General features: G+C 45.7%; 1 protein-coding gene across 2 annotated transcripts in view; it reads right to left on the reverse strand.

Moving 5' to 3' along the window:
• PCDH7 (protocadherin 7) overlaps window positions 1–15,627 on the reverse strand; it is a 646,786-nt gene that overhangs the window by 501,568 nt on the left and 129,591 nt on the right. Inside the window, exon 2 of one of the 2 annotated variants that reach the window (XM_054999687.1) lies at window positions 10,793–10,798. The exons of the other annotated variant lie outside the window; for it this stretch is intronic. Within the exon in view, the coding sequence (XP_054855662.1) occupies window positions 10,793–10,798 (6 nt within the window). The remainder of the gene's footprint in view (window positions 1–10,792; window positions 10,799–15,627) is intronic. 2 annotated transcript variants of the gene reach the window in all.

Here is a 15,627-nt window from a genome sequence, read left to right on the forward strand (position 1 = left end):
TTGTATTCTTCGGGTGGGTCTGAATACTGCTTGAAGGTTATGCTTTTTCATAAGCTTTCCCATCTGATCAGTAATTCCTTTGATATATGGCAAAACCACTTTTCCTGTAGGAGACTGTTTTTCCTTGGTTGTTTGATTCATCCTGGGTTTGATTGCTCTTCGGATTTCATTTCTGGAGTAGCCATTTGCCTGAAGTGCGTGGTTTAGATGATTAATTTCCTCATTTCCGCACTTTCTCAATGAGGAAGTCAATGAGGAATTCCACCACCTAATTATTTCTAGTGATGCTTCTTTAGGATTGTGAATATGAGGTACTCTGAACTGTCAACAAATTATGTAAAATGTTAAGCAATGATGTAACAGTGTAGTGTGTCTCGTAGGCTTTTGGCTATTCAGATATTGGAAATGGATTTTTCTTCCTAAACAGACATTTGATCTACTGCTATTCCTACATAGTTTTTCTATATCCCACGTGCATAGAACATGCTCACTAAGTTTGGGTTAGATCCAATCAGCTTTTCCACTGGTGAAAGTGGGAGGAAACTTCTGTAGTTCTGGTCTCCTTGGATGACCAGGAAGGCCATGCAGGGGGCCCTGAGAGGTACGGCGACAAAAACTTGGTGTGATGGGGGATGTAATGAGGAGGGGATTTAGGTAAAATTGATCTAAGTTTGCCAACTCCAGATTGGGAAATTCTGGGCGCGGGGGGGGAGGGGAGGGGGCTGCAGATTGATAGAGTTGGCAGCCTCCAGGTGGGGCCTGGAGATCTCCTGGAACAACAACAGAGATCAGTTCTCCTGGAGAAAATGACCGCTTCGCAGGGTGGATTCTCTGGCGTGATGCCCTTAGGAACTCTAGCCCACCCCCCAACCCCACTGTTCCTAGGCTTCGTCCCTCCAAATCTCCAGAAATTTCCCAACCCAGAGCTGGCCATCCTAAGGCTTGAGAATGCAGTGTGTGGGAAAGGGAGGTGCCTCAGAGGGGCATGTTATTAGGCAGCAATCCTCCAAAGCAACCATTTTCTCCAGGGGAAGAGATCTCTGTACAGTCACTTGTAATTCTGGGAGATCTCCAGGCCTCATCTGAAGGTTGGCAACCCTCTACTGAAACAAAAAACCTTGGCTACATCCAACCTTATGGTTGCAAACTTACAAAGACTTCTTTGGGATGTTCCACTGAATAAAATGCGACTTCTGAGCTGCCCTGTTAAGGATTGCTGTTTCTCAGAGGGAAACTATACGAGATGCCCAGGGCACTTTCGGTCCTGCAAGGTTCCCTGGGTAGTGTAGTTCTACAAAGAACAGCCACTCCATGGAATTCTCTGCCGGGGGATGAGTGGTGGTGGGGATTCTCTCTCTCTCTCTCTCTTGCAAAAAGCCGCTATGCAACATTCTTGACTACCTAGTTCTCAACATGGGAGCCAGAAGACTTTGGACACTGTGTTGGATTCTTGCTCACCACTTCTTCTCTATGCCAGCCACTGGCTCAGATAGGTATTAAAACATAATAGTTGCAGCTAGCATACAGCTCCCTTTGGATTTTCTTTACCCCTCTGGTGAACAATCAACCTCCCCCCCCCCCCTCCAAAAAAAATCTGGCTTGCTCAGGACATTTATCCACAGAGCTGAATGTGTGGATTTCTCCTTCCCAAGCAGGAAATTACAGATATTTCTCCTACTGTGCAGTTACTCAGAATAAGTACTTCTTAGAAAGGACAGCAAGGTGACCTCTTGGAATAGCAAAGAGGCATGCCCTTTGATGGGGAACATCAATTCATTACATATCTATGTAGTTTAAAATACTAACAGTGCAATCCTAAACAGAATTACACCCTTCTGAGTCCATTTACTTTGATGGATTTAGAAGGGTATAACTCTGTTTAGGATTATACTTGGAAGTGTCAGCTTTGTTTCATTGCTTAGAATTTTTGTTTGTTTGTTTTCATTTATGCTTAAGATGCCCTGAACAACTGTCCTTGCGAGCAGAACTAAATCGGGGAGGAGAAGGTTAGAAAGATTTATTATGTTGCCAGTACAGTCATGTAGGCTGCAAGCAAGAAATGCTGTATGGATATTCTGTTTACCATCCTTTTAAAGGACGCCATTTTAAAAAGCTTTACTCTCCACATACACAGGGCTTTACTTTTGAAAATGAAAGTTATTTATAATAATTCTCACACACTGGCATTATTTATTTATTTATTTAAACATTTTTACCCCACCTTTCCTTATAGTTCATAAGAGATCAAATGGATAAAGAACGTGTTAGAGATTTATAACATTATTACTGCTTCCAAGAATGTAAACAGAACCAACTTTTGATTTATTTAAAATATCTGCCCGCTGCCTTTTTTATTCAACTTTTTGAAAAGCATAAGATCAATTCTAATTAAAAATATAACCAACTTATAAAATTACAACAGATAAAACAACAGGGAGTGATAGCAAAAAAAAAAAGCAAAAGAACTTACAAACAAACCACCCTTCCTTAAAAAGCTCAGAAAGATCACATTTTTTTTAAATCTAGCACTTGACCGTTACTAAAGTTAGGTTCCTCTGCAGAAGGTACTCCACAACCAAGGTACCATCACAAAGACCCTGTCACTAATTACCACCTGACATCTGGTCACTTCTTAAGTGCCACTGAAGATGACCTCAGAGAATGGGCTGATGTCTATTGGTGCAGAGATTCTGCCTGGTGGGGTAGCAGTGTTAGCAGCAAAACGAAACAAGTCCAGTGGCACCTTAAAAGCTAGCATTTATTCCAGACTGAGCTTTAATAGCTCACTTCTCCAGATGCAACAGAAATGCATCTGACGAAGGAAGATTTGATGTACAGAAGCTCAAATCATATTGTTAGTCTTTAAGGTGCCACTGGATTTCTTCTTCTTTTAATAAGGCTTCTGTTACAACCAAGGTCTGTTTTTCAAGAGACATGGGCATGAAACGGAAATAAATCGAAATGACAGTTTTGTGTTTTGTTGCAATCCACAAATTACGGATCATGACATTTCACAAAATTGACACGTTTGCCGAAACAATTTGCTCGTTTCATGATTCATCAGAACCCGCGGCATTTCAACGCCCCCCTTCATACGTGGAGATGCCAAACTAGCAGGGAGACTTCAGCAGGCTCTCCTACACCCAACCTCACAGTTTGCAATACGTTGATCAGGAAGCTCAATGGGAAGGGTGGGAAGGGAAGTGCTGCCAGAGTGCATGACTGAAACGGACTGGCTGGATCAGAGGAGTATGAAGGACCATCTGTGGTGTGGAGCTGGGCCTGGAAGGTGGAGTGAGGGGTGGATGGCAGGCAGGGACAGTCAGAAGAGTTTTGGATTACAGACTCATAGAGTTGGAAGGGGCCATACAGACCATCTAGTCCAACCCCCTGCCCAGTGCAGTATCAGCCTAAAGCATCTCTGACAAGTATTTATCCAGCCTCTTCTTGAAAATGGCCAGTGAGGGGGAGCTCACCACCTCCCTAGGCAGCTGATTCCACCTTGGAACTACTCTGGCCGTGAAAAAGTTTTTCCTAATATCCAGCCGGTACCTTTCTGCATGTAATTTAAGCCCGTTGCTTCAAGTCCTGCCCTCTGCTGCCAACTGGAACAGCTCCTTGCCCTCCTCCAAATGACAGCCTTTCAAATATTTAAAAAGAGCAATCATGTCCCCCCTCAACCTCCTCTTCTCCAAACTCAACATTCCCAAGGCCCTCAGCCTTTCCTCATATGGCTCAGTCTCCAGACCCCTGATCATTCTCATCGCTCTCTTCTGCACCCTCTCAATTTTGTCCACATCCTTTTTGAAGTGAGGCCTCCAGAACTGCACACAGTACTCCAGGTGCAGCCTGACCAAGGTAGTATAGAGAGGGGCTATGGCCTCTTGCGATTTTGATGCAATGGCCCTTTTGATACAACCCAAGACTGAAGTTGACTTTTTTGCCACCGCATCACACTGATTGCTCATATTTAGTCTACAGTCCACTCTTACTTCAAGATCTCTTTTGCATACACTACTACCCAGAAGTGTTTCCCCCATCCTGTATTTGTGCTTCACATTTTTGTGGCCCAGATGTAATACTGTGCACTTGTCTTTGTTGAATTGCATCCTGTTCACAACAACCCACTTCTCCAGAGTATTCAGGTCTTGTTGAATTTTAACTCTATCTTCTTGGGCTTTTGCCACTCCTCTCAATTTGGTATCTTCAGCAAATTTAATGAGTAGTCCGTTTACCCCTTCATCCAGATCATTGATAAAAATATTGAAAAGTACCGGGCCCAAAACCGAGCCCTGAGGCACCCCACTGGACACCTCCCTCCAATCTGATGAAACGCCATTGACCACCACTCTTTGGGTGCGGTCCTCTAACCAGTTCCCTATCCACTGAACTGTCTCATAGTCCAGTCCACAGTCTTCCAGTTTACCCATTAGAATGTCATGGGAAAGCTTATCAAAAGCTTTACTGAAATCCAGGTAAATCACACTGACAGTTCCCATGATCCAGTAATCTCATCACTTGATCAAAGAAGGAAACCAGGTTGGTCTGACAAGATCTGTTGGGGGCAAAACCATGCTGACTTCCCTGGAACACTAAGTGGTCCTTCAGATGCTTACAGATGGATGCCTTTAAAATCTGCTCTAATATCTTCCCAGCAACAGAAGTCAGACTGACTGGCCTGTAGTTTCTCAAGTTATCCATCTTCCCTTTCTTAAAGATTGGGATAACATTCGCTCTTCTCCAATCTTATGGCACATCCCCAGTCCTCCAGGAGGCCTTGAAGATGATAGACAGAGGCTCTGCAAGTTCTCTAGAAAGTCCTTTCAGCACTCTTGGGTGCACACCATCTGGCTCAGGGGATTTGTATTCGTCCAGTGCAGCCAGGTGCCTCTCCACAACCTCTCTGTCAATGTCAACTAGCCCCCCCCCTTGTCCTGTCATTTCTACTACCATCTCTAGATGGGCTCAAGTTCTTCAGGGAAAAAAATAGAGGCAAAAAAGTCATTAACACTTTCTGATTTTTCTCTGTCCTCCATCAGAGTTTCTCCTTCCATGCCCAACAGTGGTCCAGTTGCCTCTTTTACCTTGTTTGCTTCTCACGTATCTGTAGAAGTTTTTCTTGTTGTTGTGAGCCCCCCTGGCCAGACCCAGCTCGTACTGAGTTTTGGCTTCTCAGATGGCTGATCTGCAGTACCTAGTCACCCTCATATACTCCTCTTTAGAGGTCTGTCCTTCTCTCCATTTCCTGAACATTTCCTTTTTCTCCCTCAGCTTATTCTGGAGCTCTCTGTTCATCCACATTGGTTTCTTGGAGCCCTTACCATGTTTCCGTCTTGCTGGGATAGTGAGGGCTGGAGCTTGCAAAAGCTCGTGTTTGAGAAGAGCCCACCCTTCACTCGCTCCTTTCCCTTCCAGCACACTCCCCCACAGAATGACTCTCATCAAGCCTCTGAGTTCATTGAAGTTGGCCCTATGATAATCTAACCTGCGTGTCTGGCTATGAACTTTCTTGCCCCCCCCCCAGCAACTGGAATTCAAGGAGGACATGGTCACTTCCCCCTAAGGTCCCCACCACCTTCACCCCATCTACCAATTCTTCCCTGTTGGTTAATATTAAGTCTAGTACGGCTGAGCCCCTTGTAGCTTCCTCCACCATTTGAAAAAGGAAGTTATCGGCCAGGCAGGTCACGTAGTTACATGAGTCTTGTCGCTTTGCAGAGCTTGTCTCCCAGCACACATGGGGGAAGCTGAAGTCACCCATAATTACAAGGTTCTGATGTCTGGATACTCTACCAATCTGTTCAAGGAGGGCAGCATCCGTTTCTTCTCGCTGGTCAGGTGGTCTGTAGCAGACTCCAAAAACAATACCCCTTGTCCTTCCTCCCATTATTTCCACCCATATGCTTTCCACTGGGTTATCTGTCCAGGGTGGAGCGCCCCAAGCACCTCGGACTTGCCACAAACCCCTAATTGCAGGCACAGGAAGCCCAAGAGCTGGCAGGAAGGGAAGGGAAAGAGCAGCCAGGGGGAGGAACCAGCCTGGTCCGCACTGCCCTCCCATGCCCCAAAGGTCAAGAAGCAAGCAGGCCTTCCAGAGAATCCAATGACAGGGCAGGGGGGCTGGAAGCACCTGCACAAGCCCAAGGGGGAGCCAGAGGCAACAGCCCCCTGGGGGAGCCAAATGAAGCCCAGGAGACCAGTGTGGCACCTCGTGAGCAGGGGCAGAGGAGGCTGCACTGCCTGGCTTGGAAGAGGCCTCCCAGCCCCACCCTGCAGGAAAGAAGGAGAGAGGAAGGAAGAGGGAAAGGGGGAACGCCTGAAGGAGGCCCCAGCTGGGCTACATCTCACCCAGCCCTGCAAGAAAGAACAGGAGAGCGAGGAGAACCTGGGATGGGGGAGGGAACAGCTGAGAGTAGACCCAGCTGGAAGGCATCAGGGACAGGAAAGAGCCTGGGAGGGAGGGAGGGAGGGGCAGGCCGTTGGGAGAAGCCCTGTAAAGGCAGGCTCAGCAGAGGGTTCCTGGTGGGTTGTAGAGGAGGAGTAAAGATGTGGAGTTGGAGCGTGAAAGTTGGTTGGAGGAGGAATGAGCAAGCAAGCAAGCAAGGAAGGAAGGAAGGGAGGATGGTGAAAGACTGGACAGAGAGGGGGAAAGGGTGAGGTATATCTCCCCTCCTTCCACAGAGCGGGTCCCTGCATATTCCCTCATGACCCCCCAGGGGCTGGTATCAGTTGCCACTGTGTTCGGTGAGGCCACGCCCAGGGCAAAACCTGACACTGTCAACCACATTCTCCAGAACTTCCTGACAACCAAGCCCTCTCCTCACATACAATGTCACTCCACCTCCTCTTCTACTCTTCTATTTTTTCTTGAACAACTCGTACCCATCCACTACCACATTCCAGTCATGGGAATCATCCCACCAAGTCTCAGTAATTCCTATTATATCGTAGCCCTCTGTTTGAAAGAGAAGCTCAAGCTCGTCCTTCTTATTACCCATACTTCGGGCATTGGTATATAGGCACTTTTATTTTATTTATTTATACTCTGCATTTCTCCACAATGGGACTCAAAGCAGCTTACATCATCACTCTCTCCTCCATTTTATCCTCACAACAATCCTGTGAGGTAGGATAGGCTGAGATTTTGTGACTTGCCCAAGTTCACCCAGTAAGCTTCCAGGGCAGAGTGGGGATGTAGCCTTGTACCTTTGTTTGATCTGCCCTACCCATGTGGGCCTCCACTGTTATCACTTCTTCATTGAAATCCCCCAGTTGATCGTCCCCATCCTCTTGCGGCATCAGTTTAAAGCTCTCCTGATGAAGCTCCCCAGGTTCACCCGAAACATTTTCTTCCCTCACCTTGAGAGGTGAAGCCCAACATGTGCCAGAAGGCCTTCTCTGAGAAAACTTATCTTGTGGTCCCAGAACCCAAAGCGCTCCTGCCAGCACTAGCACCACAGCCAACGATTCACCTCGAGTATGGTCTGTTCCCTTTGCATTCCTCTTCCTTTGACAGGACAGATAGAAGAGAATACCACCTGTGCCCCCAATGTCTTCAACTGCCTTCCAAGAGCTTAATAATCCTCTTTAATTCTTGCGATGATATTCGTGACCATGTCATTAGTTCCCATGTGAACCAGCACAAACGGGTACTGATCAGTCAGTCTGAGTAGTTTCGGCAGTTGGTCAGTAATATCCTGAATTCTGGCTCCTTTTTTTTTTTATAAAAATTTTTATTGGATTAGACACATATAAAATTTATTACAATCACATTCCCTTAAATTTTCCAATTCTAACCCCCTCCCTTTCCCCCCCCCTTTTGTTGACTTCCAACAGTTTTCCAACCCCTTGTCTATTCTCCCTCTACTCATTTCAAACTTACTGTACTTATTATAATATACTTTCAAACTCTTCTAAGCTTTTCTATAGTAACATAGTGCTATCTCTAATTTCCTTCCCAAATGGGTAAAAGTATGAAAATCTTAACTTATCTTTTTCAATAATAATAATAATAATAATAATAATAATAATCATTTTGGTATTCTGTACTCTATCTTACTCTTTCTAAGTACTTCAAAATGGGACAAACAATTTGTCCCTCTTTATGCATAACTTCACATACTTCTATAAACATTGCATACATTTATTATAAATCAATCAATTCGACTTGTACTCTATGTGTTACTCTTTACTTTCTTTTACATGTCTTGTCCTTTTTGATTAACTAATTTCTCCATTGTAAAACTACACAACAAACAATTCATGTACACATTCAACAAAGGTCTATCAATTAGACCTATATTATGTATGCTAATGTATATTACATTGTACAGTTATCTGCTTACTTAAAAAAAATTAATTAAATTCTATCCTTATAATCCTTATAATAGTAACACTATTGATACCCAACTATTCATACTAATCAAATAAAATAATTGCTTAGAATTTTTTCACTTTACTCTCTCCCCCCGGTATAGTCACTCCCCTCTCCTTTTGTTATATTTCCTGAATTCTGGCTCCTGACAAGCAACACATCTCTTGGAGAACGGGATCTGGCCTGGACACATGACGTTCCATACCCCTGAGCAGAGAGTCCCCAATGACCACCACCTTCTGTTTTCTTCCACTTCCGCGTGGCCCCATGCATTCTTCACTCCCTCCTCCAGGTTTTTGTGGTTCTCTTTCCACTCTCGTCTCCATCACCATCTCAAGCACCTCAAAACGATTCTTGAGCTCCAGTGGACCAGAGCGTCGCCTTATTCTATCTCTTCTGGTTTATACTGCAGAACCGAGAGGAGGCTCAGAAGGGAGATTGACTCTTCCTTCTTCTCTTGGACTTATTTCTTCATGCTTGTGCAGAGCCCCCAGGCTCTTCTCAATAAAATCCTCCCCTTCCTTGATTTCCTGAAGGGTGGTGATCCTCTCCTCCAGGATCTGAATCTTCTCTTCCAAAAGCCTGACCAGCTTACACTTCTGACAAGCGAAGTCCACCTTCTCTTCCTGGAGGAAAACAAACATGGCACACTCCATGCCGGTGACTGGAAAGGGGCCTTCTGTCGACATCATCGCCTTCCAAGTATATTCCAAGAGTACTCTTCTAGCTCCTTCTCAGAGCCCAGATGGCTGTGATGTGCCTCAGGTGAGGAGGAGCCTAATTCAATCCAAGGCTCACTTAGTAGAGAGTGGGGCCAGAAGTAAGCTTCAGGCAAAACAGACACTCTCCCATTAGTAACAATCCCCCTCTGCAATCAGCTCCAACTCAGGCAAAAAAGACAAACAGAAACACTTCCTCCAACAGGCACCACTTTACAGCAGGCTCTACACACTCACACAGCCCCGAACACTGTCCTCCCCCACAGCAAACACAGCAAGACTTGCCACTCTAGCAGCTCCCTTTCCTGCTCCTTCTCAGAGCCCAGACGGCTGTGATGTCAACCAGCAAAGGAAGAGGGCCATCATGTGCATGATCTCCATGGGGAAGCAGTAGGTCAGGTGCACAACATCTATCACAGCTGCAGGTCAGGGCTGCCCCTAAGTCTGAGATGCTCTGTTACTGTTACTGCCTCTTGCTTCCCTCGGCTGCCCTGGCACAAAAGTGTACTCAGAACATGCTCACAAAAGATGCAATTGGTAAGAAGAATGAGGCTTTCAACTAGATTTCAAAGTATCCCTTTGTTGCCAGGCTGGGGTGTTTGGGATAGATTATCAACAGCCTGACCCAGGTTGGAGGACTCCGCTTTTATTTTTCATTTTTATTTTACGTCATTTATAGTCTGCCTTTCTCACTGAGAGTCAAGGCAGATTACATAGTGTGAGTCAGTACAGTCAATATCATAACATTTGAATATACATGTATTGGATATATACATACAATCTGCAAGATTTAAACAGAAAGAAAGAACGAAGAGAAAAGGGTTTTTTAAAAATTAAGTGTTGAAACAAGCATAGGCAAATTCAATGACTGATATATTAAACAACATAGAAACGAACGAGTAGGATCGTATTTCTACCAATGGTCCCTCACAGTTTACAGCAATAATAGTGAAGTCTGTGGTCCCTCCTTATCCCTTTACTAATGCTTTCCTATTCCTTTACTAGTGGATTTCTTGAAACCACTTTCTTACAGTACAGCCCTCCCATCTGAGCAAAAAGCCCTCTTGAACAACTCCGTTTTGCATTGTTTATGGAAGGCCAGGAGAGTGGGAGCTTTCCTGACCTCTTCAGGTAGATGACTCCATAGTGGAGGCCAGTGCAGAGGATGAACATGTTGATTTTGCCCATGTGAAAGGTGGCACCTGCAAAAGGCCCTGTTCAGATGACTGAAGTCGTTGTGGTGGAATATGGGGAGAGAGGCAGTCCAGTAGGTACAATGGGCTAAGGCTGTGGAGAGCTTTGTAGGTGATACCCAATATCTTGAAATGGGCTCAGTAACAGCTGGGAAGCCAAATGGTTACTGTAGAATGGAAGTAATATTCAGCATTCTCCTAGTTCCTGATAACAGCCAAGCTGCAGTCTCCTGCAATCACTGGACTCCCCAAGTTAACTTAGAGGGGAGACCAGTGTGCAGTGCATTGCAGTAGTCAAGTCTTGATGTTACTATGGCATGGATCCAGGTGGCCAGATCGGCTGTTTAGAGGTAAGGGGTAAACTAAAAGGGTAGGCTGAGTTTGCGGAAATCATTTTTTTCAGGAGTCTTGATTTGCTTTTCTAGCAGTGCTACTGCTAGATGGACTCCATCAAAAATGGGAAGCATGATGTCCTTCAAGATCTCTGCCTTCCCAACCAGCATCACTTCTGTCTTGTTTGGGTTCAGTTTCAACTTGTTTGCTTTCAGCCATTTGACCACAGCCATTAAACCGCAACCTGAGATCTCTACTGCATCCCGTGGTGATTTGGATAGTGAGATATAGAGCTGGGTTTCATCTGCATATTGATGGCATCCAGTTCCATAGCTACAAATGAGTTATCCTAAAGACTTTACATAGAGGTTGAACAACATGGGGATAAGACTGAACCCTGTGAAATTCCACACGATAATTCCCATTCTGCATTGAGTCTATTTCAAGAGAAACTATTTAAACCAGTCTAAGGCACATCCCTTGATACCCGCTTCTGCCTCCAGGCACCTCAACAAATTGGCATGGTCTACTGTATCAAAGGCAGTAGATAGGTCCAGGAGGAGCAACCAAGAAGCCTGGCCTTTGTCTGTGTTCAGGCAGAGATCATCAACGAATGTCACCAGAGCAGCCTCTGTCCCATGGCCTGGCTTGAATCTCAACTGAAATTGGTCCAAAGCACCAGATTTACCCCAAAAGACCTGGAGTTGGTCATTTTGCCCAGAAAGGGAAGACTGGAGAAGGGGTGATAATTGGGCACATCATTTTTGTCTTTTTTCTTTTTTCTTTTAAGAAGCAGGTGGCTAACCACCTGTTTGAGAGGTCGGGGAAGGTCCACGCCATTGCAACATCTCTTTTGGAGCCATGGAGGGATCAATCCAGGGGTTGCAGGATCCATACAGAGGAAGAGTCAAAGAAGACAGGCAGGACAGAGCAAGGGGAGACAAGAACTGAAATCATTCCTTCGCCCTGTTCCACACGCGCAGCTCCACTAAGGGAAGGGGGAAATATTATCACCACCCAATCCCTTTTCACTCCAGCTCAGCAACCCTCACAGCTGCTCCTCCATGTGGATCCTGCTGTGACCCCGGGGGTTACCTTTCTGGGGGCCAGAGGGAGCTGCAGCAATGGAGGGGATGTGGGGAACTCTGTGTGACTTCTGCACATGGATGGTAGGATAAGTGTCCATTATATTCTAAATGTACTCAACACATGGTGCAAAGCTTCAGAACAATGCAGCTTTAAAATAGCAATTTACACAATACCACACATTACAAAAGCATAGAAGATTTAATTAATCCATTTAAAAGATACCTGCCAAAATAAAATTAGCAAGACTGAGTAGAAGGCATCCCTGGAGTGCACGTTTCATTGTGCCAGTACGGCACAGGATAGCGAATTCGGGTCTGAGAGACCTCAGCTCCTAATTCACTCTGCCATGAAGTTTGCTAGGTGACTAGTCATTCTTTCTCAGCTTTATTTATTACTGTATTTATTTATTTATAATATTTTATCCTTCCTTTCCGCCCTCATAGGATCACTAAGGCAGCTACCAAATTAAAACAAATCAAAATCTCATATTAACAATCTACCTCACAGGGGGCTTTTTACAGATGAAAGGAAGAACCAGGTACTTGGGACTGCTTGGAGGGAAAGTAGAATAAAAATGCTCTAAGATAATTCATCCCCCAAAATACTAATGGACTCCCTCCCAGGAAAAGGTAAGGGTCTCAGGATCTGGAAAATGTCATATGGGAGACAGAGATGTACCGGGACTAGTACCTGCTAACTTATACTAGTAGTCCCCAAGCTGTTTAATATGGTGACGCACAAATCCAAATTTACTTTGTATGCTGAAGTGACCCATCCAGGGCTGGTTGAAGAGACGAAAAAGGTTGCTGGGAGAGTGTCAGGTTAAGGAGAGGCAGGAAGATGGCAGATGTTGGCAAAGAGGGGTGGACGGCAAGTGGCTCATAGCAGGTAGAGGGCAGTGAAGCACTGTGGGGTACTGGGCAAGAGACTGGGCAGCTAAGAAGCCACGCCAAGACAGAGCCTATGCTCACACACTCCTCTTTCTCACTTTTCTATGTGCTAACCAGCTCCTGCCCACTCTTCAGTGTTCCCCCCTCTTCTTCCAGCTCCTATTGCCAAGTTACTAATTGTCAGACAGCATTTTCCCTCATTACTGCTGCAAGGGGAGGGGAGCAAAGTGAGACTGTGAGAAGCAAGGAAGGAAGGAGAGAGGCAAAGGAGAAGGGTGCAAAGGGACAGCAGTTGCCATTAGGGATGGCTGTCCCATGACCCATTTTCAGAGACTTTGCAACCCACAAAGGTTGGGAAACACTGACCTAGACTGCCCCTTCAAGAGCCAGCGGAAGAAGTGGGCTCCTCCCACATGGCCCAGCCTGCTGGTTAAGATTTGCCTAACAAGCTTATCAGAGGTAAGGCAGGTAATAACCAGAGACAGGACTTTTTCAGTAGCAGCCCCTTCCTTGGAGAATGCCCTACCCCTGGAGGCTCGCCTGGCATCCACACTGCTTTCTTTTAGGCACCAGGCCAAAATATTTTTATTCACCTAGGTTTTTACTTAAGGGTTGGCTTTAAAAAACAACCAAACACCATTTTATTTTTATCATCTATGTTTTTCATGCTGGGCTGAGTTTATTCTCCCTCCAATGCTGGATTTTAATTAACATCTGTAAATGTTTTGTTCTTATTGTCGTTTTTTTATTTTGTAAGTTGCCTTCAGAGTCTAGCAAGTTCCTGGAGAAAAGAGATATTTTTTTTCTAGCCAAATAAAGTAATATTTAAAACAGTCCTTGAAAGCATCTGCCCTGACACATATGCTAATTGTTTCTCAATCACACATGAGACCAGGTAGGTGCCATTTTTGCTACAGTAGACTAGAGATGGGCACGAATCGAATTACGATCCAAAAAAAGCACGAATCAGGCCGGTTCATGGTTTGCGAACCAGTGGTTTGTGGAAGCTTGTTTCCACGAGCTTCCACGAACTGGTCTACTGGTTCATTTGGGTCGTAAAGGGGCAATTTAAATGGCCATTTCTCCAGGGAAATGGCCATATAAACTTTTCCCGCAGCTTGGAAGTGGCAGGTCCCTTTCAACTATCAGCTGGCAGGCCGCAGGGGGGATCCCCCCTTGCCACCTGCCAGCTGATAGTTTAAAGGGACTGCCACTTGCAAGCTTCAGGGCCCTTTAAACTGCCCCAGCCCCAGCCCCAGCCCCACACTTACCTTGCCCTGCAGGCGCACGGCGTCCTCTCTCTCCTCCCACGAGGGACGGGAAGGCTGTTTTTGGCCTCTTCCACTGCTGCGTGGGCCCAAAGGGTGGCGGAGGAGGGCAAAAATAGCCTTTCCGCCCCTCAAATGGCCTCTTCTGTGGTGGCTGTTTGAGGGGTGGGAAGGCCATTTTCGGCTTCCTCCACCGCTGAAAGCCTCCCTGCCCTTCAAATGGCTACTGCGGAAGAGGCCAAAAATGGCCTTCCCACCCCTCATGGTAGGAGGGGGGATGCTGCGGGCCCGCAGGGCAAGGTAAGATTGGGGCTGGGGCTGGGGCTGGGGCTGGGGGGAGGTAGGGGGTGGGGCTGGGGGCTGGGGTTTGGGCCGTTTAAAGGGACCTGCTGCTTGCAAAGCAGGAAAGGGCCCTTTGAACTGTCAAATGCTCCTTTCCCTGCTGTTGCTAAGCAACCAGAAAGGGGCATTTAAACTCCACAAACCACGAACCATGAACTGGTTTGTAAACTTGCCCCAGTTCGTGCCAGTTCGTGGTTCCTGGTTCGTGAAAACCCACGAACCATGAACCTCATGTTTTGGGGGGTTTGGGGTTTTTTTGTGGTCCGTGCCCATCTCTACAGTAGACTAAGATTCCTGTAAAATTCCTAAGGAAGAAAATGCTTCCATTAATCTATTGAACTCCTGATGCCTAATTTTTTTTTTTTTTAAGTAATAACTAATATGTGGAATCAGGCCAGGAAACAAAGGAAGCCAATATCTATCATGAAGACTAGCGAAGGTTGCCAACCTTCCAGTAGTGGCTGGAAGTCTACTGGAATCACAACTGATCTCTAGGCCACAGACGTCAGTATCCTTGGAGAAAATGGCTGCTTTGGAGGGTGGATTCTACGGAATTACACTCCACTGGGCTCCCTTACCTCCCCAACCTTTCCTTTTCCAGGCTTCACTCCTCCCAAATCTCCAAGAATTTCCCCACCTGGAGATGGGAACCCTAGGACTAGGGGATGTGGCACCCTTCAGAAAGACGATTTTGCTTCCCTCTCATATTTTAGTTGAAAAGGGAGGGGGGGACACAGCAGCAGATTTTTAATCCCTCTCCTAGCTTAATAATTTTGTGGTTACAGTCACTGTTTTTATAAGGAACAGCCTACTTTCAGGGTATGAGGAACTGAGCACAGGCCCCTTGGAATTCTGGATTACCCCTTCGATGAGCTTGCCAATAAGTAGTTAGAAAAACCTGCAGTTTGTCGTTAGGCATGTCAACTGATTCTCTCCTTTTGTTGGCACTTAAAATACAGCCTTTTCCAAGCACCCCCAACCTCCCCTTTATGGTGTAATATAGTGGCAGGTCAATACCCATAAAGTCAATTCAGAATTATGATTATCCTAATGCACGTTACCCTTCATCGTTAGTTCAGGAGCAGGTATATGTATGTGCAGATTTATATATTTCATCACATTGATGGCTGAAGTTCCCAGCCATTTAAACGATGCTCCGTGCTTCACTTTGCATTTTTTGTACTCCATACACTTTTAATTAGCCACACACAAAAAATCCCTACCCTAGCAATTCAACTGCGATTATAGAACATACAGCATTTTCCATCTGGTGTCAATATCTACAAGACTAATGGCTTGATCTCATTTCTAAGACTTGCTGAGCAAACAGAGAGCTACTGAAGGCAGCCAAAGGAAGATAAGAAACCATGACACAGTGCTAATACTGCAGGGGAATCAAGCAGTTTTGAAGACAGATAC

Source organism: Eublepharis macularius, chromosome 15 (assembly GCF_028583425.1).
Source record: "Eublepharis macularius isolate TG4126 chromosome 15, MPM_Emac_v1.0, whole genome shotgun sequence".
In the NCBI taxonomy this organism is placed as follows: domain Eukaryota; kingdom Metazoa; phylum Chordata; class Lepidosauria; order Squamata; family Eublepharidae; genus Eublepharis; species Eublepharis macularius.